Genomic DNA, 25,120 nt, shown 5'->3' with positions numbered 1-25,120 from the left:
AGGGTGCAGTCCCACAGCACCTAAGCAGGGGAACAGAGCAGAGGCTGCAACAGATTCCACTAATAGCCAAGTCACCATCAGAAAAAGGCCTGGTAATGACCAGACAGCTAGCTGAAGCTGAAATCAGGGCTGAAGTCAATCCAGGAAAGCCAACCAACAATTCAGGAACCAGGACTAAACATAGGCACACCTAAAATATAGCTCAGACAAGGCCTAGAGTGCCTAGGCCTGAGCTTAAATGAAGCTCCTGGGCTAATGACAATGGTTGCATGGATGGAGATTCCAGGTGAGGCTGGTAAGAGCAATTGAAGCCTATTAGTGCACTCAGGACCCCAAGAGCAGCTTCCCTTCCCATCAAGGTGTGCCCCACACTTTACAAAGGTCTGGACTTTTTGACAAGCCCTCTTAGACACCACATCATGCAAAATCAGAAAGGTATCTAAAAGAACATATCTTTCCTACATGCACTTGTATTCACATTTTGCTTGCATCTGCATAGTTGAATGTGAGGATTCAGCAAGTACTCAAGGCTCCAGAACTGATCTGTCATCTGTGCCATTTTTGGCCTCTTGAATAAGTCACAAAGTACTGGTGCTTGTTCTGATAATAATGATAATAATTTCAACAGCTGTATGCAGCCTTCGAGTCTGCTGGTCAGATGCCAAGATACCATAGATTCAAGTATTTGTATACTGCTGATGAGGTGCAATTCCTTCTGTCCCTCATTGAATGCAACGGTACCTCCATGTTAGATTTGCTCACATGTGAAAGACAACTAGCTGAAGCTGAAATCAAACTCTAAAGAGATTACTTTCCTATGCTTATTAGCATATCAAGGAGAGATCTGCAGCCTAATGCAGTCTCTTTGTAGAAAACACTTCTGTGGTGTCAGTCACTCCACATCCTAGTTTCAGTGATGCTGATATCCTCAGTAATACCTATGTATGATACCTTATGTATGATCTGTAGGATCCCATGTGCCATACACTAGCATGTTTTACCTTCTTTCCAAGATAAACTCCAGACAATGACTTGACCTCAGCTATTCATCCTTTATATTTCACTTGAGCTATAGAAATGCAGTACACCTGGGTATAAAGCTGCTTGTGCTTAGAAAATGCCAGCAGGTGGAGAACACAGCAGCCTGTTGTCTTTGCTACCAAAAGCTTGTCAAATTTGTCACCATTGTCTGCACTGGCTTCCTGTGCTTCATCAAATCATATCTGAGGAAGCGACTCTCTATCTTCAAGGTACACCATTATCTGAGCCTGAGTTATTTAAAAGATTGACAACAGTTCCAAAGTGAAGATCCTCTATTCCTCATTTACAAGGGAAGTTATGCATTACAGCTACAGTTTCTCTAGACAGGAAATGGAGCTTTTTCATGGCCTAGAACCAAAGAACTCAATGATCTCTCCACAGACCTCTTTATCTTCTGCTACGTTGCAACACATGCTTCCCTCATTGCTTGTTTTAAGGTAAACACATAGCAACATTTGTGTACTTTTATACATAAATAAATGAAGAATAGAACACTGCTGCCCATGCTTCTCTCCCAGGGGAAGAGAGAGGCAAATGTGTGCCAGGTGATAGCTGTGTTGCTGGCAGTACTACTGTCAGGATGCTCAGATTCTGGTGCATCAAGCAGGATGTAAGAATCCACATAGGACAGAATTGAAGGTGTGATACGGCTCAAGATAAAGACTGTATATCTCCTTTATTGATAATCCTGCAGAAGGCATGAGAGAACATATTTGATGTGAACATGACCTTGAATTGAGAAGTACAACAGCGCCACTAAGGAAAGGAGAAAATGTGAGGACCGAGGAATATGAAACAGCTTCCTTCTGCAGAAGTACCTAAAGGAAGAGCCTCGAAGTGCTCTTTACGTACTGTAAAATATAGTTCCCCCATGCACAAGCCCATGTTCGTAACTACATTGGTCTATTTCTATTGATGTCTCTGCCCCTCTGTCACTTGTTCCTGACATACCACTTCCACTAGTTATCCATGTCAGGACCTTCCCCAGCTGTGTTTGGGCTGTAGAGACAGCTCTGCTGGAGACAGTGTTTGAAGCTGGCTCTGTTAACTTTTTCTTGCACTTCCACTGACACCTAGAAGAAGGCAGAGGGCGGACTTTCTGCAGAATCTCCAGCATGGCAGATTAAGGTGCTGTGGAGAATGCAGACTCCTGCTACATGGGCAGTGAGCTCAAACGAGTGTCTTACTCTCTGTGCTAGAGGCTGTAACAATGTATTGACAGTGGTGGACTTGGGAGCTTAGCTACAAATTTGCCATTTGCATTAACAGCCTAGGTGCCAGTGGGTTGCGTTCATCCTGGCCTGCTGGTTTACACAGCTTACGGTGGCTACTGCCTGTGCCTGTTACAGCAGAGGAGGCATTAAATTTTTGGCCTCTCAGGAAAGGCAGCTGGGGGAGAGAGAGAGAGAGACAATAGCTGACACACCAGCCTCAGAGCAAACTCCAGCCCCTGGAGGATGCAGACACAGGCTGCACATGGACTCCATCCAGGGGTGTCCCAGGGGAGCCCATGCATCCTGGGGTGCATCAGCTGCTCACAGAGCACCGGGGCCCTTGGGGGCATCCCAGGGGGATCTCGTATGTCCTGGGGTGCATGGACTGTGCATGGAGCAGTGGGGCCCTTGGGGGCATCCTGGGGGGATCCCGTGCGTCTTGGGGTGCATCAGCTACGCATGGCCCAGCGGGGCCCTCGGGGTGCGGGTGAGGGGAAGTAGGCCCTAAGCAGATGGCTTCAAAAGGGGATGCGCAGCACAACGCCTATGGCCGCCTGCTCAGGGCTCGGCCTGGCTGGCGGCGGCAGGAGCCTGTGCCAACGCGAAGGGCCCCGCCTGCCCTCGGAGAAGGCAGCAGCGGCGTCTCCTCCCTCGTGGGGCTGCACCGCCCGCCCTGGGCAGTGCCCCCAGCTCCTCCCCGCTTACTAGCTCGGCTTTGAGCTCCTCCTCCCGTTTCCGCTGGTAGGAGCTGGAGCCGTGTCCTGCCGTGCAGCTGCAGCTCCCCCAGGGCTCGGCCCCATCCGGCTCGGCTCGGCTCAGCTCAGCTCAGGGAGGCGCGGGTGAGTGTGGGTGCTGCAGGGTGAGGCGAGCAGGCGGGACAGTTGCGGATACTTCCTGGCCTGGGGAACTGGAAGAAGCGGGACGGCGAGGGGGGAAGCTGGTCCGGGGCCGGGGTGCTGTGGGGCGCCGGCGGCACGGGGCCGGGGGGCCCGGTCCGGCCCGGCGGTGGAGGAGGCGCCGGAGAGCGGCGAGGTCCTGGCGGGCGGGAGGAGGCTGTGAGAGGGTAAGGGTGACTCGCAGGGGTGAAGAACTATGTGGTCAAAACAGTGCCTTCTCCTCTCCCCTCCCTCTCCTCCCCTCCAGGGTCAGGGGCTCCGTAATTTTTGCGGAAATGGGAAAGTTAGTTGAGAGGGACGGTCTGTGTGCACAGTCCTGCTGTGAGCTAGAGAACTCGTGTTGTTCCTGTCTCGTGGGAACAGATGGCTTCATCCGGGGGTTTCTCCCCGCCACGGGGGGGAAATGCGCCTGAAATAGTACTGTGCTGCTTGTTTGCAGGAGGGGAGGTTTCTTTCTTCCCCCTTCCCATTCTCCCCATAACTGCAGGGCACAGGTGGGGACCCGAGCTGAGCCTTGGGCAGGTGGGGGAGGGGAGAAGCCGCTGTGGAGGATAGGGCACCAGTGAGTCTGTAGGAGCGAGGTCTAGGTGGCTGGAGGGAAGATGATCAGTGGAAAAGCACTGGGGCTGGCGATGGGGCAGACCCTCATAAGCTGCCCACAGAGGTGCGCTAGCAGGTCCTTGCTTTCCCCGAGATATGTAATACTTGACTCTGGCTCTTCTTTTTCTGTTCAAGCTTTTGGAAACTTTTCTTGCTGAATCTTGGTACTTGCCTGTCACCCAGATTCTGATGGAGGTGGGAGCTCCTATTTGAGGTCTGCCTCTCAAAAAGGCCTTCAGCTCAGGAAATGTCAGATGGGTGGAGAAGAGGATCTGTAGTATAAGCATGCTGTGTTGGGGAAGAGCTAGACTGCAAAGGTGACTAAAACTGCATTTCCTGACTTGGCCCTTTTATCAACTCTTGTTCTGTGCTTTTACTCTGTGTACTTTTGTGGTTTGAATCACAGGACTAGGAATGGGAACACTGAATTTCCTACCTGACTCTGCACTGGACTTATTTTAAGACTTTGGGTGAGTTACATGAGACCTGAATGGGAAAAGGCTGGGTATTCTGCAGAACAGCCATGACAGTCAAATCTTTCAGCTTGTTTGTGCTCTGTTATTCCTAGATGGGCCTAAACTTTACCTTCACCATGTGGATGGAAAAACTTAATATATTACTGTAGCAAAGCTCTTAGTTACTGGTACTAAAGAAAGCTTTAGTGGTTTATTTGGTCAGTTGATAGCTGAAGTGAGTATAATGGCACAGGTAATTACTGCTGAAGAAATAAATTCAGAAGAGTTGCATCAGCATTGAGTAAGAGGCCAAACTTAGCAGTCAAAATGTTTAATTTTTTTTCAAAAGGCAACTTGTGAACATGATGTGTGTGATTGATAATGCCAGGGATTAATAAAAGAGTTAACCAAAAAAAAAAAAAAAAGTTAAATGTTGTAGTTCTATGCTCTTTGCTTCCATTTTGCATTTTTTTTTTGAGCTGTAGGAATGAAAACTGATAGAGCTAATGTAGCTTTTGCCTCCAGATCTGTCACTTTCCTGTTTTTAGACCTGTGCTGTTCAAATTGCAGTCCCTACAAATAAGGCCTTTTCTATTATGGGAATGTGGAGTTTATGGCAAATTTGGCATCTGCACTTTTTAAAAATATTTCTGATTGGTAAAGCTGCATAAGAAGACCTTGGGGTCAGAGTATAACTCATGCAGCATCATTTGCATGATTCAGACAAAGCTCAGAAGTTAAAATGATCATGCTCATCTCCTTGAGGAGGGTAGAGGGTTAATTCTGAAACCTAACAACCCTCTTTGTAAATGTTGGTATTATCTTAGGTACTGCGATTATTATAACAGAAAATATTTATTGATCAGAGATGCATATTCCATAGTCCTTGCTCTTCTTGCTGCTTTTAAATTATTTTCTTCCAAAGCAGCCCAAACTTCAGCCTGTTCATGACTGTTGCCAGTACAATTGTGCATCTTCAATGTGTTAACCCCTTCCCTCCCTCCATAAAATACCAAAACCAAAATATTGTGATAAAAGAAGAGAAGCATGGGAACAGCATAAAATAGCAAAATGATGTTAAGACTGCAGCGCTGGTTGGAAGAGTTACTTTAACTTTTAAATGCATGTGAAATTGTAGCAAAGCTTCTACTAGAGAAACCAGGACTTTGTTATGGAGAACAGGAGAGGTGCCTGAGGACTGGAAGAAAGCAAATGTCACTCCAGTCTTCAAAAAGGACGAGAAGGAGGACCCAGAGAACTACAGGCCAGTCAGCCTCACCTCATCCCTGGAAAGGTGATGGAACAGCCAGTCCTGTATACCCTTTCCAAGCACATGAAGGATAAGAAGGTGACTAGGAGTAGTCAGCATGGATTCACAGAGGGGAAATCATGCTTCACCAACCGAATAGCCTTCTGTGATGGAATGACTGGCTGGGTCAATGAGGAGACAGCAGTGGATGTTGTCTGCGTTGACTTTGGTAAGGCTTTTGACACTGTCTCCCATAACATCCTCATAGGCAAGCTGATGAAGTATGGGCTAGACGAGCAGACAGCGAGGTAGGTTGAAAGCTGTCTGCATGGCTGAGCTCAGAGGGTTGTGATCAGTGGAGCAAAGTCTAGTTGGATGCCAGTCACTAGGCTTGTGTCCCAGGGGTCAGTACTGGGGCCAGTACTGGTCAACACTGATGACCTGGATGATAGGGCAAATCAAACCCTCAGCAAGTTTGCTGATGATACAAAACTGGGAGGAGTGGCTGATATGCCAGAGGGCTGTGCTGCCATTCAGAGGAATCTTGAGAGGTGGAAAGACAGGAACCTCATGAAGTTCAATAAAGGCAAGTGCAGGGTCCTGCATGTAGGGAGGAATAACCTCATGTGCCAGTGCAGGCTGGGGGCTGATCTGCTGGAAAGCAGCTCTGTGGAGAAGGAGCTAGGGGTGCAGGTGGACAACAAGTTGACCATGAGCCAGCAATGTGCCTTTGTGGTCAAGAAGGCCAGTGGCAAGATATTAGATGCTTTCCTTGTTGCACAGGTGTCTGTGGGAAAGTCATGAAGTGTCTCTGTGAGAAGTCTGTCCCTTTGGTTAGGGGGCACCAGCCTTAAACTATCTTTCAGCTCCTCCCTCACCTTTCCTTCTCAGACTGCTTTAGAAAACACTTCATGTTCAGATTATATTAAACAGTTTTTGCTGTTATTCACCACTTGCATTCCTTGCTGTCAAAAATATACCTTGAGGGCTGGAGTTTGTAGCTTAGGGCATGTCCTTGGGCAAAGCGCTGCTGCCTTTGCCCTGACTGCAAGCAAAGTAGAACAGTGCATTTGAATTCCACGCTTCACGCAGAGGAAAGCACATATAGGAAACGTGGCATCCCTAATGAGTAATGAACTCCATTTTGATGACAGGGGGATGTCTTAGGCTGTCAAACTGCTAGTCGAGGAAGGGTGAAAAATCCTATTGTTGAAGAACTTTTGAAACCAAGCATTTAAAACAGATGGATGTGTTCTGGGGAGTTCTTTACTAGCTTCAGGGAAATGAGGCAGACTGAATCATAAGCATTTGTAGCTCCAGTAACTTTAAATGGACAAAGGAATTAATATAGCTTAGTATTTCTTTTCAGTGAAGTGAATATGAGACACTACAATAACTCTGAAGTAATAACAGCAGTTTAAAAGACTTGAAGTTTGCATTGGTCTTTATTTCAGAAGGTACAGTGGGAATACTTTTATTTTAAGTTCTTTTGAAAACATAGCCTGTCAAGTGTGAACTCTGTCATGCTATTCTAATACCTGAGACTTCTAAAGGTGGAAATGACTAATAGCTAGGGAGTTTATTTTCGTGATCCCTGTTGTTAAAAGTGCAGAAAAGGAGACAAACTGCATTAACTAGTGAAAAGCTAATTATGTTTCTGAGGCCAAGTCACTGCATGTCTTTAGAACCAGCTTAAGGGTGTGAATTGAGGTTGGGTTTTTACACTGATATTGTTAAAGTAGAACTGCCTTTGCTCTGGGCAGTCTTCACTGATCCATAATTGCTTGGACTGCTCTGTGTATTCTCATAATAAGGCTGTGATGGAATATATCAGCTTCATGCAGGCATAGGATTATGAGAGCTGTATTAACCTTATGGAGCATGCCTGGGGAGGTGACAGGGCTAGACTGATGAAGGAACTCGAGGAGGAGTAAGTGAAGTTGCAAGAGTCTTGTGAAGGCAGTAGGCTAAGGGGGAGAAAATCTGCAGCTATCCCCGGGGAGGAAAGACTGTTCATCAGGCCACCTTTATCCTTCCTTTTCAGAGGAAGAAAAGCTGAAATATCACACCTAGTGGGTTTGAGGGTCACAAGCTCAAAGCTTGTGACTCTGCACTGGGGAAGTGAGATTAACTTAAATCCTAGGAGCAGAGGGCTCCTTGAGCTTTTCTGTATTTGATGTCCTTCAAGTTCCCTTCTAATTAAAGTCATTTGACCTGAAGGATTGAGAGAGGCAGGCCTTGATGTTGGACTCCTGGGTATAGGACACTGGTGAGAAGGACTCTTTGGAAAGATAATGTTGTGACAAGGCTAGATGGGTACTTTCTGACTGACACAGTTTTATCTGTGTAAGAAGTCTGTGCTGCCCTGTAAAACCTTCAGTTAATCGCTATTGATTTCCAAATGGATATGGCTGCAGAGGTGTAAAGTCTCTGAGACACTCTCACATACTCTACTGTTACTAACCTCCAGCTCTTATTTTTTTGCAATTTAATAGTGAATGCTGTTCCCTGAAGGGGGATATGGCATTATGGTGATAAACACTGTTTTTATGGTGTTTGCAGCCATCCTCAGAACTCATATTGAGCACATGCAAAGAGACTTTCTATTTGGATTTTCTCTCTCCTTTTTTTTTTTTATATAATTCAAGGAAGTTTTTGAAAGCATATTTCTTTTTCTGTGTGGCCTAGTCAACTTTTTATTTTTGCTTTTAAGTAAGCTAAAAAAAAAAAATCCTACATCCATTCAGAGTAAGGTGGCTCTGCCTGGGATGTTCAGCTAGCTTTGTTTTGAACAGTTCTGTGATTTCTCAAATATCAACTTATCTCAAAATCAGCTTTGCTTTGCATTTTATGTTGAGAATGTAATCTTATGTGAATGAAGGATGCTGCTCTACCTTGTTTGGAGCTGAAGTGCAGCTGAAGTTATGGAGGATTGAATGCAACATTTGTATACATGTGGGGAAAATAGCATCAGGGAAATAGGATAATGGCTCTGGCAATTGAAGAGACCTTTATTAACAAGCTGTCCAGAGTACGTCTCCTTGTGAAATAAAACTAAATGGCTGGCTTAAAAGCTTGTAAAGGAAACCTTATAAATAGTTTAAAGTGATGCTGTTTCTTATGGCAAAGTATTCAGATGGATCTCTTCAGTGCTGCTTCGCTGTCTTTGAATTTTGTCAAGTTAACAGTGGCTCTGAGTGTTAAAAAGTCTCTGGTGATCTGTTTGACAGAAACAGGGAAAGTGATAGAACAGGCAAGAATCTTGCATTTTGTAGCACTTTAGATGCTTTTGATAGCAACAGAGGCAGCTGGAGGGAGTATAAAAATCCTGTAGATACCTATTGCCTAGCTATTTGGTGACATAGAAGAGGAAGAGTAAAGTGAAGAACTCTAGAAAACAACTCTTGGAAAAAAAATTTCAGCTTATTCCCTTCAGAGGCACTTGAGAGGAAGGAGGGGCTCAGCATTACACTGTGAAGCTGTTCCTGTTTTATTTTGGTAATGGGGAAGACCCAGGATGGTATTTCAGGTGAATGCAGTTATAGATTAGGATAAGAAACTCCTGGTAAGAGTAATTGCTGGAACCAGTGGTCCATAAAGAAGGATATAAAAGAGGAAGAGTCTTTGCTGTGAACAGGAGTTGTTTGGGAGTGTTGTCTATTCCAAATATAGAAGGCAAAGTGAAAAGGACTGAAACAGAAGGGATCTCCTGTGGAGAACCAGGAGGAGGAAATGAGAACAGACAGATTCTTAAGTCCCCACACCCACATAAATTCATCTTCGTGGCTTTGAATTTTTCTTGTTCCATGTTCTTCCACCCTTTCCTTGCGGGATGGTTACCACAAAATATCTCCCAAGGGTTATATAAGAGACTTTCCCTTTTTGAGTCTGTTCTCAAGACCTCCTTCTCAAAGAGGTCTTTCCTAAACAATGTAATTCATCCTCTTTGAGTTCTTTCTCTTTTTTGCTCTTAGGCTTTCCTTTTCTCACTCTACTAGTTGGAGTTTCCTACTGTCCAGGGACCCCGAAGTGGTATCTATTACGTCTTGCTTTCTTTTAAGTAAGCAAAAAGTTTAGCTAGGGTATGAGCATAGCCTGGTTTTCCCAACTATGTAGTCTCTATCTTCCACTCTTCCCTTTTGTTCCCCTCTCCTCTTTGAAGAGCTGAGGAAGTTCATGAATGTACTTAATAGAACTAGGCATCCTGTTTTGGTGTGTGTAGTTGTAGTTCCCTCCACACTCCTGCTCTTACATTAAGCTACTGCAGGGGAAACAAAACTGTAGCTCCACTCATTTAGATTTGCAACTGTTTTTTAAAGGGTTTTAAGAAGAAATGCTGCTAAGATTGCAGAAATCTACACCTTTCTTCCTGCTTTAGCAAATAGTATTTCATTCCTTTGTTTTTAGACTTCAAAGTCACTTCTTGAACTCTCCTCAAGACACTTGTCTTTTTTGGAGGTGCTAAGGCATTACTGTTAAGAGGCATTGAGAAGTTATGTTCTTTGCTCTGTGTTCCTCTGAAGTCAATAGAAGATAACTATCAGGCTGTTTCAGCTTGAATCACTAGACAGGCCTGTTACTGTTTGAGAGATAAGTTAGTGGATAAAGGTGTAGCTTTTATTTTTGATTAATAAAAGGCACTTGTCCCATGTTTCAGGTGCAAAAATATCCCCACAGCAAACTCAAAGCTGTCCGTGACACCAAAGTAGGTGCTTACCTAGTGCTGATGGCATTAGTCTGAGGCATCCATTTAAAATAACAAAACAAGCTTCGCTCGCCCTTGGGACATGATTTGAGGAACTGAAAGATGTGTATTTTAGAGGACAGATGTGGTGATGCACCTAATGGTTGTAAGGAGATAAGTGCTTACATAGCATTGAGCTTTCTAGAAGAGAAAAGAGCGACTCCTTCCCCCCCCCCCCCGCCCTTCTTTTTTTCCCTTCTCCAGCCCTCTGGTTACAAGAATTCTGGCTTAGAAGGCAGACCTATCTCCTGGCCTCTGTCTGCTGTGAGCAGTGGATTGGATGAGTTGCCTGGCTGTTGAGTACAGTTTCCCACTCTTTTAGACAACAGTTTGAAACATGTAGGTTTCTGAAGGTCTCATGGGCTGTCTGTTCCTTCTATTGTCATTTGTTCCAACAGCCTCTATCTAACTGAGGCCTGTAGTAAATCCTGGGGGGGCATGAACTGAGCTTGTGAATTGTTTCCTCACCAACTTGCATTCCACTTTGCCAGAAGATTCTTGTTTCTTTGTTGTCAGCTTTTGCCTTGATCTGCAGCAAAAGCTCGTCTTTTTGTCTGACAGTTTTCTTGGAGGCTTTTGCTTTTGCTTTTTTAATTTTACTGTATGGGCCTGCCTTACACTCATTGGCTTGATGGGGAAGTGTATCTCTGATGTGACTAGGATTACTGCTTGCATGTTGGATTACATGGCCGGAAGGGCACTTTTTGGACCAGTATTTCTGCCTATGCTATACATTCTGCTTAGGCTGCACATAACTGGCTTACGTTAGTGGTGAATTAAGTTGATTTTTAAATGAAGGTGACGCATACTGCTTTGTGGCATCAGTTTGGCTAATTGGCTGACACCTGCTTAGTGAAACTATGGAGAACTTGGATTATTTCATTCTAGACTTCGTGCCCCACCCCCCAAGCCACATTCAACTTCTATATGATTAACTCAGTTGCTGAAGTAAAACTGTCCCCTGTCTATCTAGAGAAGTGCCTGTGTGTGCTTGATGCACGTGTCACTGACATCAGGGATTAGCCTAGCGTTCACTTCTATGCACCTTCTATAAAGTAAACTAATAATGTATGATGTGTGTAATCTGTTGAGGAATCTGTGTGCTCGAGAAGGTATGGTAAGCAGACTGTGAACTGTGAAATCAACAAGACCTTCTCTTGGCTACAGGCACAAAGGTTAATTAAGGATAGATTAGTTCTTAAAGCTGAATGTGAAAAGATTAAAGATGAAAGCATCTAATTAGCTTCTTGCTCACTTTTGGGGATGGGACGTCAACCTTTGAAAATGCCATTCTCAAAACTGGGTTTTCTTACCTGCCTTACAAATCATGCCTTATGTTAGAAATATAAAAAAATCTAATTATTTTCTCATAGATGTGCTTGAGTACTTTTGATGCCCTCTAGACTCTGGAAATAGTGTTTCAGAATCTTACATGATACAGTTAGGCAGATAGAGGGAAAATATTCATTAAAAAAAATGGAATAATGGAAACATTTCCATTGAACTAGTTTCATGAAGACTTGCCCACAGTTTTTGTATGTAGCTGCAATAATTTTCATGGGGGTTTTAAACATTGGAGATGGCACTGAGCATTCTTCCACTTGGCTGGAGGAAGTCCTGGTCTCACTCTTGCCACTTAGCTATTTTTGCAGCATCCTGCTAGCATTGGGGTGGTGCTGATATAACCCTGGAAGTATCCGTATGAATTGGAGGAAGTGGAAGGTGTACAGTTGAAGTGCTTCATGCTGTTTCATTGTTTTGGTTCTGTGTGTTTCACTACAGCAGTGTTTTGTGCTAGAAGCAAAGGTGAGACCAATCAGGAAGTGGGGCTAGTGCAGGGGAGTTCAGTAGGAGAAGTCTTGCTTAATTTTGGTTCTTGGTGCTATACAGCTACTCAGATGTCTTGGTGGTGATAGAGGACCTAAACACAATGAGGAAGAAGTACTGGATTTTTCTGACTAGTGTATCTGATTTAACTTGACACAAAGGTCTCTGTCTTCCTCTTACTCTAAGTCTGTTTTAATATTTTACCTATTGCCATTATCTGAGTTCCTGTCCAAATACAATCAGTATATTATGCTCATAGAGACCAAGCTGTTTAGACTTATTCCTTTTATTCAGAAGCATGTGGGATTCGACATAACTTTCCTTTCTGTCTTCTTGAGGGAAATAAGCTTGTGATGGGAGGTGAGTCCAGAAGGTAACAAAATTCATTTTTGTCTTCCTCATCCCTTCAGGTTTTGTCTGGGAGTTTTCCACTGGCTTACATAAAAATACCACAGGTGAGTAGGATTTCTGTGAGGGATATTTAGAATCAGTCAGTCTGATCTTTAACTGTGCTCCCAGTGATATTAAGAGGAGCAGAGTTGGGCCAACACTTATGAAACCTTTTTCTAATGTGTTATTTTTTTGCCTTAAATGCTGAGAGTCCGGAGTAAGACTGTTGTTGGCGGAGATGTCTCCAAGCGCTGCCCTAGGTACGGAAGGAGGTGTGATGCAGAAGGATATTAGTTCTATTAATTATATACAAATATTGTTCTGCCTCTGATTTCTTACCTATCTCTGATATTTGGAGGGAAAAGAAGGGCTCTATCGTTGTTGCTACTGATATTAAGTATATGGAGTACTTATATTTGGCCACATAAGTTTTGTCTACTTCTGCACACACGTTTATAAAGAGGCTTTGAAAAATGTGTCAATCTTGGAGGTACCCATTGTTACCCTCGTGTTTGGTGCCCTAGTGCAGCTGTGGGATGGAATGTGAGGCTGGCGCTTCATTTCTTTGCACACCCTACTTATTCAAGGATTTGGCCTTGGCTAACAAGTGAGTAGCAAATGTGTCACTGCCTTTTTTGCATTGCCCTTCTGACACAGTAGAGGAAGCAGCTTCCTGACTGTCAGAGAAAGGAAGAAAAGGAACCACCTTTTTGATTAATAGCCATGTGTGCTGCCAAAGGTGGTGAGGGATGCAGGTTGATAGGCTCTATAAACAGGAGCAGCAGAGCAATAATAGTCCAGTCATCAGCTTGACTTGCCCATCAACGCTGCATATTTTTGTGCTGCTTGTGTAAAACTTGTAAAGACAACTGCAGGCAAGTAACATCTGCTGTTGTATATTTTGTGTGACCAGTGGCTTACAGCAAGCTGCAACTGCAGAAGCATTTAGAGTTCAGACTGGAGGAGTGATATGCCGAAAGCTTCAAAGAATGAATGAAAATTAATTTGCCATTATGCGTCAGTGATGTAGAGGAGAAAAATCTCTTCCTTGCGATTGGAAAAGGCAAGAAAAATATTAGGTGAGGTTAAGAAAAGGAAGTGCTGAGATTTTCCTTTACTGTTGTGTAAATCAACCAGAAAATCGTTACAGGTGATGACATACAAACCTAATGACTCCCTCTCAGGGATATGGCACAGATAGACTGACTTTGGGAAGTTGTTCATGTTGGGGAGAACTGAGAAGGATAACAACAAGGACTTCTGGATGCCAAAGCAGTAGTTCTGTGGTCTAACTGCTATGGAAAAATCTTATTGTGGGATCTGTGTATTTCTGTGAAAAAATAGTAATAAGGTGTATAGTAAGAGATGTACAGCTAGCTTAAAAAAATCTCTACCTGTGCTACCTGGGCATAAATAACTTCTTGAACTTCTTGTTGCAAGACAGAGTGAAGAGAGAGATGGGGAGTGTTAGGCACTGATATAGGTCATATATATTTGCAGTATATGAGACAAAAAAGGGTTTTCTTACTGACTCTCCTTATGCCACTTGAAATGATTGTTGTATTGTGATCTTTTTCATCTTGTTTCCACCCCTTTAAAATCTGATACTACATAAATTAATGTAACGTTAAGTATGATGTTCCAACTGGCTTATGTTATGAAATTGAGAATTCCCACAACAGCCTTAACTCTGCCCCCAGAAAAGAACGTGCACCAAGTGAGTGTCTTAAGTTACACGACCATGGGCATGGGATGTAGTATTTGGCAAATATTTACATTACAAATCTGGTCTAAGTTCATGGCAGTGCAGAAGTGTCATATGCTGATTATGCTAAATGATCATATTACACTGGTAAATGGGCATAGGCTTGGTTCCCAGAATGCTGATCTGTGAATCACATCATCGAGGAGTAGAAAAAAATGCACATCCATCAGAGACAGAAAATAAGTAGCATATTTCTAACATTTTTCTTGCATGCACAGTAATATGCAGTTCTCTCCCCTTTCCATTATGGTCCTGAAATCGGTTTCACAGCAGATTGAAAAATTGGCATCTGCTCTCTAATGCAGACCCCAAAATTACCTCACTTTCTTAGCATACTGATCAGTGTTAGTTATGGGATTTCAGAAACCCCCTTACTGTAATTCAAGGGTTTTCTTTTCAAAGGTATCCATTTCTCCTAAGGAGATAGGACTTTGTCATGCTGAGCAGAATGCGAAGTGTGCTTTTTATTATGAAAAGCACTTGTATTTATGTATATTAAAGGGTTTTAAATAACTGAATTTCTAATATCTGCACAATATATTGATTGATTAAAATAAGGTGACTGAATGCCTTGCTAGCTTGTGGTGTTAAAATGCACACAGAAGTCAAGTGAAATATTCCTCTTTATCATTCAAAATTAAGTGCAGTGTATTGCAAAACTTACTCTAGTAAACTGCTTAGTAGATAAGTCACACTTGGTTGATGAGTGGAGATGGTCTTCAGTTTAAAAACACCACTTCTTGGGTTCTGATTTTTTTTAAAACTTAAGTAAAGCACTGTGACCCCAACTTGTTCTCACTGTTGTACAATGGAACTGAAAAGGATGTGTGAGAACCTTTGTGATGGTATGCTTTTGGCAGGCAGCCATATCAAATGAGCTGGACAGCTGAACTTATAATAGGGTGTATTGAATAATACATTTTAAATGTTTAAGGGAACTGTTGTGCAGCGGTGGTAAGATTGTACCATGCCTTACTCATCTAAGAGTGTGGGATCTCCTTGGGTGACCTTGGATAAGTCATCCCCTTTCCCCATCTTTAAATTGAGGCAGTTCTTTTTCATTTATCTAGTTTGTTCTGGACTGTAATAAGGTTTATTTCTCCCAGGGTCTTTGTACTGCACTGAGCAAAGTGAGGTACAGAGAAGAAGGTGTGATAAGTACTGTAAAAAAAATAAACTGCACAGTTTAATCCAAAATGACATCAGACAAGCAAGGTGAGCAAGAGAGGTGTGAGAACAAATTTTGTTACCCTCTTTGGCTGTCTTACAATTACAGAAACAACTTGATGACCTGAGTTATATAAAAGATCTTTATTTATAGAAGGAGTGTAATGTGCCTTTGTTCCACAGTCTAGCTAACATTTCATTTATGTCTGATTTGGGTAACTTCTTGACATAGGTCTCTTACTTTGTCAGATGAAGGTCCTGCTTGTCTACTTAAATGGATAAGGTTAGATGAAGGTCAGTAACATTAAGAGTCCTAATAGGATAGCTTGAGAAAAGGAAAATCCCGGTGGGCAACAGCCTTGGGATTGGCCATTTGCTAGGTCAAGGTAATTTTGTTTATGGGGGTCTTGTTTTAAACTGAATTGTAAGGCCTCAAGGCAGAATTGTAAATGATTTGGTCCTGCAAGTTCCTGAGTAATGTGATACAACTAAGCTTTAATGTGCCGTAAACTTAAATCTCAGTGTATAAGAGCACCCCGCTGGTGAAAGATAAATTAGTTATGGGAAAAGGAAAATGATTCATCCCAGAAGTATCGGTAGAGTTAATCATCAGCTTTTCTCAGGTTGCCTTAACCTGGAATTTTTGCCCCTATCATTAATTAAACTGCAGAAGTTCTCTTTGGTGCCACAGTCATCAAGAAAACATGTTTTCTTATTAATTCTGCTACATTGGAATATCAGCTTTGTGGTGTATTCCCACAGGTCAATTTTTATTTAATTTCTTTAATGTGGAGAATAATTTTCATTTGAGTTTGAAGTGACACATACATGCAAAGGAAAATAAATCTCCTGCTTATAAGTGATTAGGTCAGGCTCTCTTCTCTGTCAGGTGAGAGAGAATGCAGAGAGCAATGTGATTACTGATGGAGCATCTTTCCCTGGTCTTCCTTAGCTTGTTTCTCCTCATTGTCACAAAGCTACTGCAGAGCTGTGGTGCCTGGATACATTCCATACAGCAGTTCTCAGGCATAGCTGCCGCTTAAAGCAGTCAGGTACTTTCTGTGGTATGATCTGGTCCATGGTACATGTTTTTTTTTGCATGCAGCATGCTTTCTGCATCTCTGATGAAATAGAAAGACTTTTTTTTTTTTTTTTTTTTTTAAATAGTGATGTGTATATATGTTCATGTGCTAGCCTACTGGAGAGCTGAATTTGTTGAAGTAGTGGTTTTCAGTCTTTCTATTCAGTCCTTAAACATCTTGCACTGGAGGTATAGCTCCTCATACAGTCAATCCAGACCACTTTGATTTTGAGTTGTTGTATTTAAAATCCTTTCATTGCTGACATTGCACTGTTCATGCTGCTCAGCTCCAGAGAAACATTGTATGGTTAGGTGCAGTTGTTTTAAGGAACCAAGAAAATGAATTCATTAGGGTGCAAAAGCTTACCCCAATAAAGAAATCATCAGTAGATTCTTTGCACTCTTTATGCTTTCCTTCACATAAAATCATTACCTTTGTTCTCCCTGAACAGTGGTCTTTCATGTAGGAGAGAAGTTAGGCCAGTCTGTGGCTCCACAGGTGGAAATAATGTGGACATAAGTGGAAATTTCAGTAGCTGCACAAATTTGCTGTCTTGTAGCTTCAGTCCCTTCTCCATCTTTCAGGGATACCTCTGTCACTCAGCAGAAGCATTTGTAGTATCACAGAGGTTAGAGATGGAGAGAAAACATTAAATTTCCCAGACATAGGTAGAGCTAATATCAAATTGTTTCCTATTAGTGTGCTTCCTGACCCTTTGTCTGATTCAGTTGCTGAAAACTTCCAGTTAGCTGGGTTTCCCCCAAGCAGAAGCAGGGAAGCTTTTTCTCAATGGACATTGTATTGTTTTTGTATAGGGTATCATTATGGATTGTGGAAGTTGTTGCCAAGGTAGGTGCTTGGGCTGACAGTTCAGTGCATTTGAAAGAAGCTGGTCATATATGTAAGTAACAAGACTAGTCATTAATCCTAGTTCTGTCCCCTCTGTCATGCTCTCTCCTTTGTGTTCCTACCTTTGAAGTGCCGTGATGCTGTTATCCTGTATTCAGCCCTGTGATGCTCTAAATTAAACTGTGCTATTCAGCTGTTTTATCTTTCCCAGCTTGCCAGTTCCTTCACTACTTGATCTATATTGCCTTGGTGTGACAGGGGGATTAGTTGACCCAATATTGTAGAAGCTTTCCTGTTCTAAAGTCCTCAATCCAGCAATGTTTAAGAAGGATAATAGAGGAATTAGGAAACAAACGGTCAGTTAGCTAGGATTTGGTATGCAGTCTGAGGGCATGGAAGATACTGCATTATCATTAACAAGTAAAGCATCACATGAATGCACTGTGGCTATGTAGTACTCAGGATGGGAGAGGAAAAGCCTATTTTATTTCCTCTAATTTTCTCACTTTTGTTTTTTAGAGGCCTATGGAGAGACTCCCCAAAGTAACTCAACAGGAAACTTCTGCTTATTATAACTAGGTTATATCAGGGAAATCCCAGACCCTTATCTGATGCAGTTATCTGCCTGACTTGATAGCTGATGAAACCTGTTTGGATTTTGATGAGGTATTTAGTACAAAGCCAGGCATTAAATAAAGTCAGAATGAAACTGAGAGGAATACCAGCTGACAAAGCAGTCCATCATATGGACCAGAAAGGTTAAGCAGCAAATGTTTTGGGTTCTCCTATTTGATACTAAGCAAGATGGGTAAAATTTGCACCCAAGGTTGCTAGCATTTGATTTGCCTTTGTGTTTTTATTTTTACTTTCTCTTCCAGAGAAGAGCATTAAGTCAGGTTTGACTAAACTTTGCTAACAGCAAAAATGAAGGGAGCTGGAGATGCTGAGTGCTCAGGGGCATGGAGAATGAACCATGTATGGCTAAAGAACAGTGTGAGTGAATCTAAGCAGGGCAGGCCATGCAGATTTTCGGGAAGCAGTTGCAAAAGCAGGAAATCTCATCCCTACAGGAAAGTTGGTTTGAATTTGGGTAGAATGTAAACTTAAAGCAGAATCAGACTTTGCAGGGGCTCTGCCTCTTCAATGAGTGTCTGCATGTGCAGTATTGATACTGAAGAGTTACTTAGGAATTGTTCCCAGCCTAAAGAAACTGAAAATAATGGACTTGTCATACAATACTGCTGAAAATAATAAATATGTTAAAACCAGTTACTGGACAAAACTCATATCAAAATATTTCTTTTTGTCCTGTTCATTTTGGTAATCTTTTTGATGTGTTCATGCAAATTAAGGTGAAACTAAAAATTAGATTGTTTCAGAAGTGTCTAATTTTTCCATGAAACTGTTGTTTTAAAATGTATTTGCTTTTCTAGAAGCATACTTTTACAGAGATTATATCTAACAATTAATTTATATTGTCTCCAAGAATTTATTTTCAGCCTAAATAGCATTTATGGATTCTAAAATATGTTTAAGTGTTTAAATGCTTATCTGATAACATTTCTTTTTTTCTTACATGCCCTGTGCATGTTAGAAAGAATATAAAAATGTTCAAGAAGTTACTGAAGGCTATATATGTACTTTCTATTCAGTATTTTGATGTTAATATTTTAACAGGTGCAACACAATGTAAACTTAAGAATATGATGATCAGTGTTGCTTAAAATATGCAATTTTCTATGGTTTGTGGTTCTGCTCATCTCCTAGAGATTAAAAGTTGCTTTGGGAGCTGATTTTTGCATGGGTTAGTAGGGAGACCTCACACAGGAAAAACTGAGTGCGCTCTTTGTCCAGTCCCACCTGTGATACTCGGTGCTGTTCAGGTCAGTGCAGAGACATGCAAGATGAGAATATAACTCCTAAGGTGAACTGAATATTGATACTCTAGTTTTTCATCAGACAACTTGTAAGCTATTAAAACTCACTGGTATCCTTTCTTGTAATTTATTATTATAGCCTTGTAAACTAATTTTAAAAAAAGAGAATCTGTGGAAAGCCAGTGTCAATGGCTGTATGTTTATGTCAGTGTATTATTTATTACCTTTGACACCCACTGACATTTGTATCTGTCTGGCACTTAAAGCTAATGGCTGAAATAAAAATCCTGGGGGCAACATTGACCTTTAAGATTTGTTACAAGTCACAAGTGTTTGGTGCTTTAATCTTCAATCTACTTATTTTCTTTTAAAGCTGTGCACAGTACATCTTCTGTTTATCGGTATGATGCACGATGCAGTTAAGACTTCAGAAGGCAATGGGCTGGTGCCAAGGAATGTACTTTTTAAATATTTCCTGCTTTTGTATCTTCATGTGAGTGTTTCCTTTGATAACAGTGCAGAACAATGCATAGACTAAACTCTAAGTTGTTTCAACAATTGTTACTTGTTCAGGAACAGTGGCTTACAGTTGGCTAGTACCAGCCATCTACAACCAGTGGAGGAGTGTGGGGTTGAGGGAATCCAGCCAAGCTCAGGCAAGTTCCTGTTTGTTAAAGCATCTAGAACTACCGTATTTGAAATGTATTATATGAGGCTGATGAACCTTAGATGAATGAGAAGGTAGTGGCAGTATGTAGAAAGAAAGTAATATGGACATGCAAATTCTCTCTTTAAGGGACAGTGGGTGAAGAGAGAGGATAGGATTTTTCAACATCTTTATAGGTTAAAATACTGAGATTGTTTAGAGACTTCATGTCCATTTTTGTTCTCTGCACTCAGTTTACAGAAAGCCATGTTTGTATACCTGTGTTTCAAAATAACAACTCTGTTAATTCACCTTATGCATTTTTGTTTGCACTACCATAATGCCATGGGCACCCAATTAGAATAAAAATGTGAAGTAAATACTTAAAATTCAAAATATATAGTATTCTTATATAGGTGGTCTTATTTTTGAGTTTGGTAGTCTTTCAGCAAAGCTTTTCATCCCTTTCTGTCATAATACAGGAAAGGGAAGTTCAGTGCAACACAAAGATGGGAAAAGAATGAAAGAAAATTGTGTACTAGTTTTTCATACAGCACATTGTAGAACTCATCATCAAGCTAGGTGGTGGGTTTGTGAGTCAAGTGCATTTGAAACACGTTGGGTATGTAGGTAGATTGGATTAGTAAATATCCAAATATAGTGAAGAAAACCTACTTGGAGAGGGATATTAAACCTTTGGTTTCAGCTTTTGAGTCTGTTCTCTCTGTGTTTAATTAGAGATTTTCAAGTGGGAACAAATTCTCTCTACCGACTGCTATGAAATTTTTGTCCCTTCCTGTGAGGATATAATGCCCAGCATTTCAAGACTGCACAGCATCCTGTATTTTCTTATATGAAGCACTGCCAGGCTGAGCAGAATGCTGTCTCCACTCTGATCTGACCAAGGCACCCACATGCCTTCCCATCAAGTGACAGGTGAACTTCTAGTACTGTCAGAACAGTGCACCTCTGTTGCACCACGTGAATGGAAGGTTATTACATGTGGTTGGATGTATGCTTATTATTCAGCAAAAAATGGAGGCATTTTCGTCCCTTATCAGTAACTTCTGTCATGCAATGGGACTGCACTTACAGAAGGGGGGGGGGGGGAGGGAGACAGAAAGAGGGAGAAAGGGAACAGGCTGTGGAGCTGTAGGGAAGTTAGTCTGCCCACAGCTGTCAGACAGCAAAGATCATGTGCTCAGGACTAGGTGGGTTGTTGTGTAAAAGTGATTTGCTGGACAGGAGGCTGTGCTAACTCAGAGGTTCCCAAACTATGGTACATGTGCTGGTGGTGGTATCTGAGAGCACCTGTTCATAATTACATGTACATGTGGTCAGAGCTGATGCCAGTGAAAGCAACACCACCATGGAGAGATGTAGCTGAGGAAAGTGTTTTTGAAATTTCTGTACTTCATGAACTCTGATCTCCTGTACTTTAGGTACTTTGATGTTCCTTTTACATATATATAACCAGCATTCTCTTTTTTCAAACTGTATTTATCTTTTCTCCTCATAAGTACTTAACTGTGCTTCAGGTATCTGGGATGCTTACTGTGATGCAGTGCCTGCTGCTGATAATGGTGTGAACAGTCTTTTGAGAGAGAGATTTCACAAAACTACTGAACAAAAGTATCTATGTAATGTGGGCAACTGTTTCTGTATGTTTAACTGAGTCATGGGAGCAACTGGAAGCCAAGTCTTACCTCAGACTGTGTTCTAGGCAACGATTCGGGTTGGCCCTGCTGGGTTATTGCCGCCCTCAGAGTTTGGTGTCAGCAAGCCTACTTATGATTGGCATGACATCTGATGACGTTAACTGTGGGTCCTATCACTGACTAGTGTGGTCAGCTACTTGATACTATTCTACCCCTGGCAGGCTTCCTTCTAATGATTGTTCTTATGGAGCGGATATAATATGGATAATGATACTATAGATGTGATATATGGGCTGAGGGAGACCATCTGCAGCAGGGAAAGTTTCCAAAGACTTGCTTCCAGACTGACTAAGAGCTTATATCTATACTGCCTTATGCATCTGGGTACCCATATCACTGCATTTGTACTGAGGAAGGCATAAGAAGGAGGTGGGGACAGTAATTTAACTTTTCCTGAAACTGCTAACTAAGCACAGAAGCTGGGGGTGAGCAGCCCAAACATTCCTGTGTACTGCAAACATGTGACAGCACTCCTTGTGGATGCAGAACAGGAAACCCTGGTATAGGTAGATGCCAGCTGTTAATGCTATTTCAAATACCATCTTCTAACAGCATTTTTAAATGCTGTTGCTTCAGAGTGATGAGTACCCAAAAGGAAATATTGATGTTTGTTACCATCACAAAGGGTATTGAATCTGTGATTCCTCCGGACTCCCTTATGGTCAGGGTTGTAAGGTGAGATCATATCTCCAGCTAACAGCTGGCACAGTAACCATCAGGAACTAACTGATGAGGTATTTCTGTCTTTATGCCAGTCATCCTAGGTCCGTGCCCTACTGATAAATATGGTGTCTGCAAATGGTTTGTTGTAGAGTTCTGCAGATAAACCATCACAGAACCACAAAATCATTCATGTTGGAAGGGATTTCAGGAGATCATCTAGTCCAACTCCTGCACTCAGAGCAAGAAATTCCATAGCCTTTCTGGGCACCTGTTCCAGTGCTTCATGGCAGTGACTTTTTTCCCTTTATGTTCAGTTGCAGCCTCCACTTTTTCAGTTTATGAGCAATGTCAATTTATTGTCTCTTGTTGACCTACTGCATTTCTCAGGAAAGAGCCTGACTCTCTCTTCTTGGTAACCTCTTAGGCATTGAAGAGCTGCTATTAAGTCTCCCCAAAGCCTTCCTCAGGCTAAACAAGCTCAGTTCCCTCAGCCTCTCCTCTCAGGTCATATTCTCTGAACAACTTGGTGGCCTTTGGCTAGACTCACTCAAGTTTATCGACATCTTTCTTGTACCAGAGGGTCCAAAACTGGATACAGTATAGTGCTGAGTAAAGTAGAATAATCACTTGATCCACTGAGTGTACTCCTGTGGATGCAGTCCAGTATCCCGTTAGCTTTTACTGCTGCCACAGCATAATTCTGACTGATGTTTAGCCTAATGTCCATCATGACACCCCATGTCCACTCCCCACCCCCCACTTCAGCAGAGCTGTTTCTTAGACAGTCTGTCCTCAGCCTGTATTGTTGGGAGTCAGTCCATTCCAGGTGCAGGACTTCACACCTGTCCATATCAAATTTCGTGATGTTCCTGATGGCCTGTTCCTTCAGACTGTCTAGGACCTTCTGAACGGTAGCCCTGTCCTGGAGCGTATGGTCTGCGTCCCCTGGTTTCCTGTCATCTGCAAACTTGATGAGTACACTCCATTGTCTTCTCCAGGTCGTTGATAAAGATGTTAAACAGGACAAGCCTCAAGTGCTGCTCCTTGTTACTGGCCTCCAGGTAGTCTGACCTATTGACCACTATCCTCTGAGATCCAGTATCCAAACAGCTTTTTATCCACCTAGTTGTTCATCCATCCAGACTGCAAGGTCATAACTTGAATACAAGAAAATTAAGGGAGACAGTATTACAAGACTTGCTACAGCTGAGGTAGATGATATCCACTGCTCTCCCCTTGTCTACAAATCTAGTTGTTTTATCACACAAGGCAATCAAGTTGGTCAGGCATGACTTGCCTTTGGTAAATTCATGATGACTGTTCTCACTCACTAGCATCATCTTCATATGCCTAGAAATGTGTTCCAAGAAGACTTGCTCCGTGACTTTTCCAGGGACTGAAGTGAGGCTGACCAGCCTATAGGTGCCTGGATTGTTCTTTTTGTCCTCTTTGAAGGTGCATGTAACACTTTCCTTTCTCCAGTCATGGGACGTACCCTGATCAACCTTTCAAATGTGATAGCAAGTAGTTGTCCTATGACATTGACGAATTCTTTCAGCATGCTAGGGTGCATCCCATCTGGTCCCATGGACGTACAGGGTTTAGGTTTCTTTAAGAAATCCTTGACTCACAATCCTCTTCTGCTACTGGTAATTCCTGTTCTTCCTGAAGCCTGTCTTGAGACACAGGGGCCTGAGACCTCACTAGTGAAAAATGAGGCAAAGAAGTCATTAAGAACCTCAGCTGCATCTCTATCTGCTGGCACTATATCATCTGCCCCATTCAGCAGCAGGCCAACATTTTCCTTGTTTATTGTTTTTAGTGTTAATGTAGATCTTACTGGCCTTGATGTCCCTTGCCAGTTTCAACTTAAGTAGAGCTTTGGCTTTCCTAGCAGCACTTTGTGCCAGGGCAGGGTTTCCTTATTTCTCCTCTGTAGTCTGTCCTTACTTCTATCTCTTGTAAATGTCCTTTTTGTGTTGGAGCTCAGTCATAATTTCCCTGTTTAATCAAACCAGTCTTCCAATATGTATACTCAATTTCCTGAGTATGGGAATGGACTGTTGTGCTTTGAGGAGGCTGTCATTAAAGACTTGTCAGTCTCTCCTTCCCTGGTTTGGGGACTAGAAGGTTCATTTCATACCAGTCTACTAACTCTGCTGGGACTGTGGGCCTGGACTAGATGTAATGTAGGTTTCAGTGATGTGACAGGCCTGCTGGTAGGCAATAGTGAATATAAATTTTGATCTTGCAAATACAGAAGTACGTATGCCGTGTCAGACACTGCATTCAGAGAACCCTTAGCTGCTGCCGACTGAAGTCGGGTACCTACATGGTGTGAATGGTAGCATGTGGAGATACTATGTGAGTCCTGAAAGCAGAGTACCTGTGTTATTACAGCATTACGACTGAGCTGATCACCCTTATCTCTCAGCAGGATTAATTAGTTTGGGAACAGCACCGTGCTGATGCAGTTATATTGCCACTGGTTCTGCAGCAAATTTGGTCAGTACTGGCTGTGTATCTCATGCTACAAACCTACTTGTGAATAAGGGATCTACTGATTTCAGTGGAACTATATGGGTGTTATATCAACTTTAGACTTGGCCATGGATCCTTCAGTAGTAACCCTCGATGAACTTCATTTAGCAATCCAAAGGTGATGGGGGGGGGGTTTCCTAGTCATGAAAACCTTATCTGTATTTTCCTTTCTTTGCTCAATACCTTATCTTGATCACTTCTGTCAGAGCATTTCTTCTATCAGTACTTCATTCTTAGGACCCTCTCTTTTCAGCATGTTACCTTTATTCATTATTTTGCTATTGGTATTCAGGATTTCATTTAATTTGCTGGTGAGGGACTTTATGCCCTTCAGAAATGATTTCTCTTTGAGATTTCCTTGTTCAGCATGGTAGTTATACTCCAGTTAAAATTCAT

The 25,120-nt window shown here is 42.3% G+C and overlaps 1 protein-coding gene across 9 annotated transcripts in view; it reads left to right on the top strand.

Moving 5' to 3' along the window:
* The first annotated feature begins 2,938 nt into the window (after nucleotides 1-2,938).
* Nucleotides 2,939-25,120, top strand: part of TSPAN9 (tetraspanin 9) — a 196,377-nt gene continuing 174,195 nt past the window's right edge. Inside the window, exons 1-4 of one of the 9 annotated variants that reach the window (XM_064517941.1) lie at nucleotides 2,939-3,094; nucleotides 3,887-4,068; nucleotides 4,158-4,221; nucleotides 5,345-5,684. In XM_064517941.1, coding sequence (XP_064374011.1) covers nucleotides 5,504-5,684 — 181 coding nt within the window. In that variant the 5' untranslated portion in view covers nucleotides 2,939-3,094; nucleotides 3,887-4,068; nucleotides 4,158-4,221; nucleotides 5,345-5,503. Of the gene's footprint in view, nucleotides 3,095-3,886; nucleotides 4,069-4,157; nucleotides 4,222-5,344; nucleotides 5,685-12,436; nucleotides 12,482-17,245; nucleotides 17,280-25,120 lie in introns of those variants that run through there. The other 8 variants (XM_064517994.1, XM_064517937.1, XM_064517973.1 and 5 more) reach the window with 8 other exon arrangements.

The sequence above is a fragment of the Dromaius novaehollandiae genome, chromosome 1 (assembly GCF_036370855.1).
Source record: "Dromaius novaehollandiae isolate bDroNov1 chromosome 1, bDroNov1.hap1, whole genome shotgun sequence".
NCBI classification, from domain to species: domain Eukaryota; kingdom Metazoa; phylum Chordata; class Aves; order Casuariiformes; family Dromaiidae; genus Dromaius; species Dromaius novaehollandiae.
The sequence above is the reverse complement of the archived record's forward strand: the minus strand, read 5'-3'. Positions and strand labels throughout refer to the sequence as shown.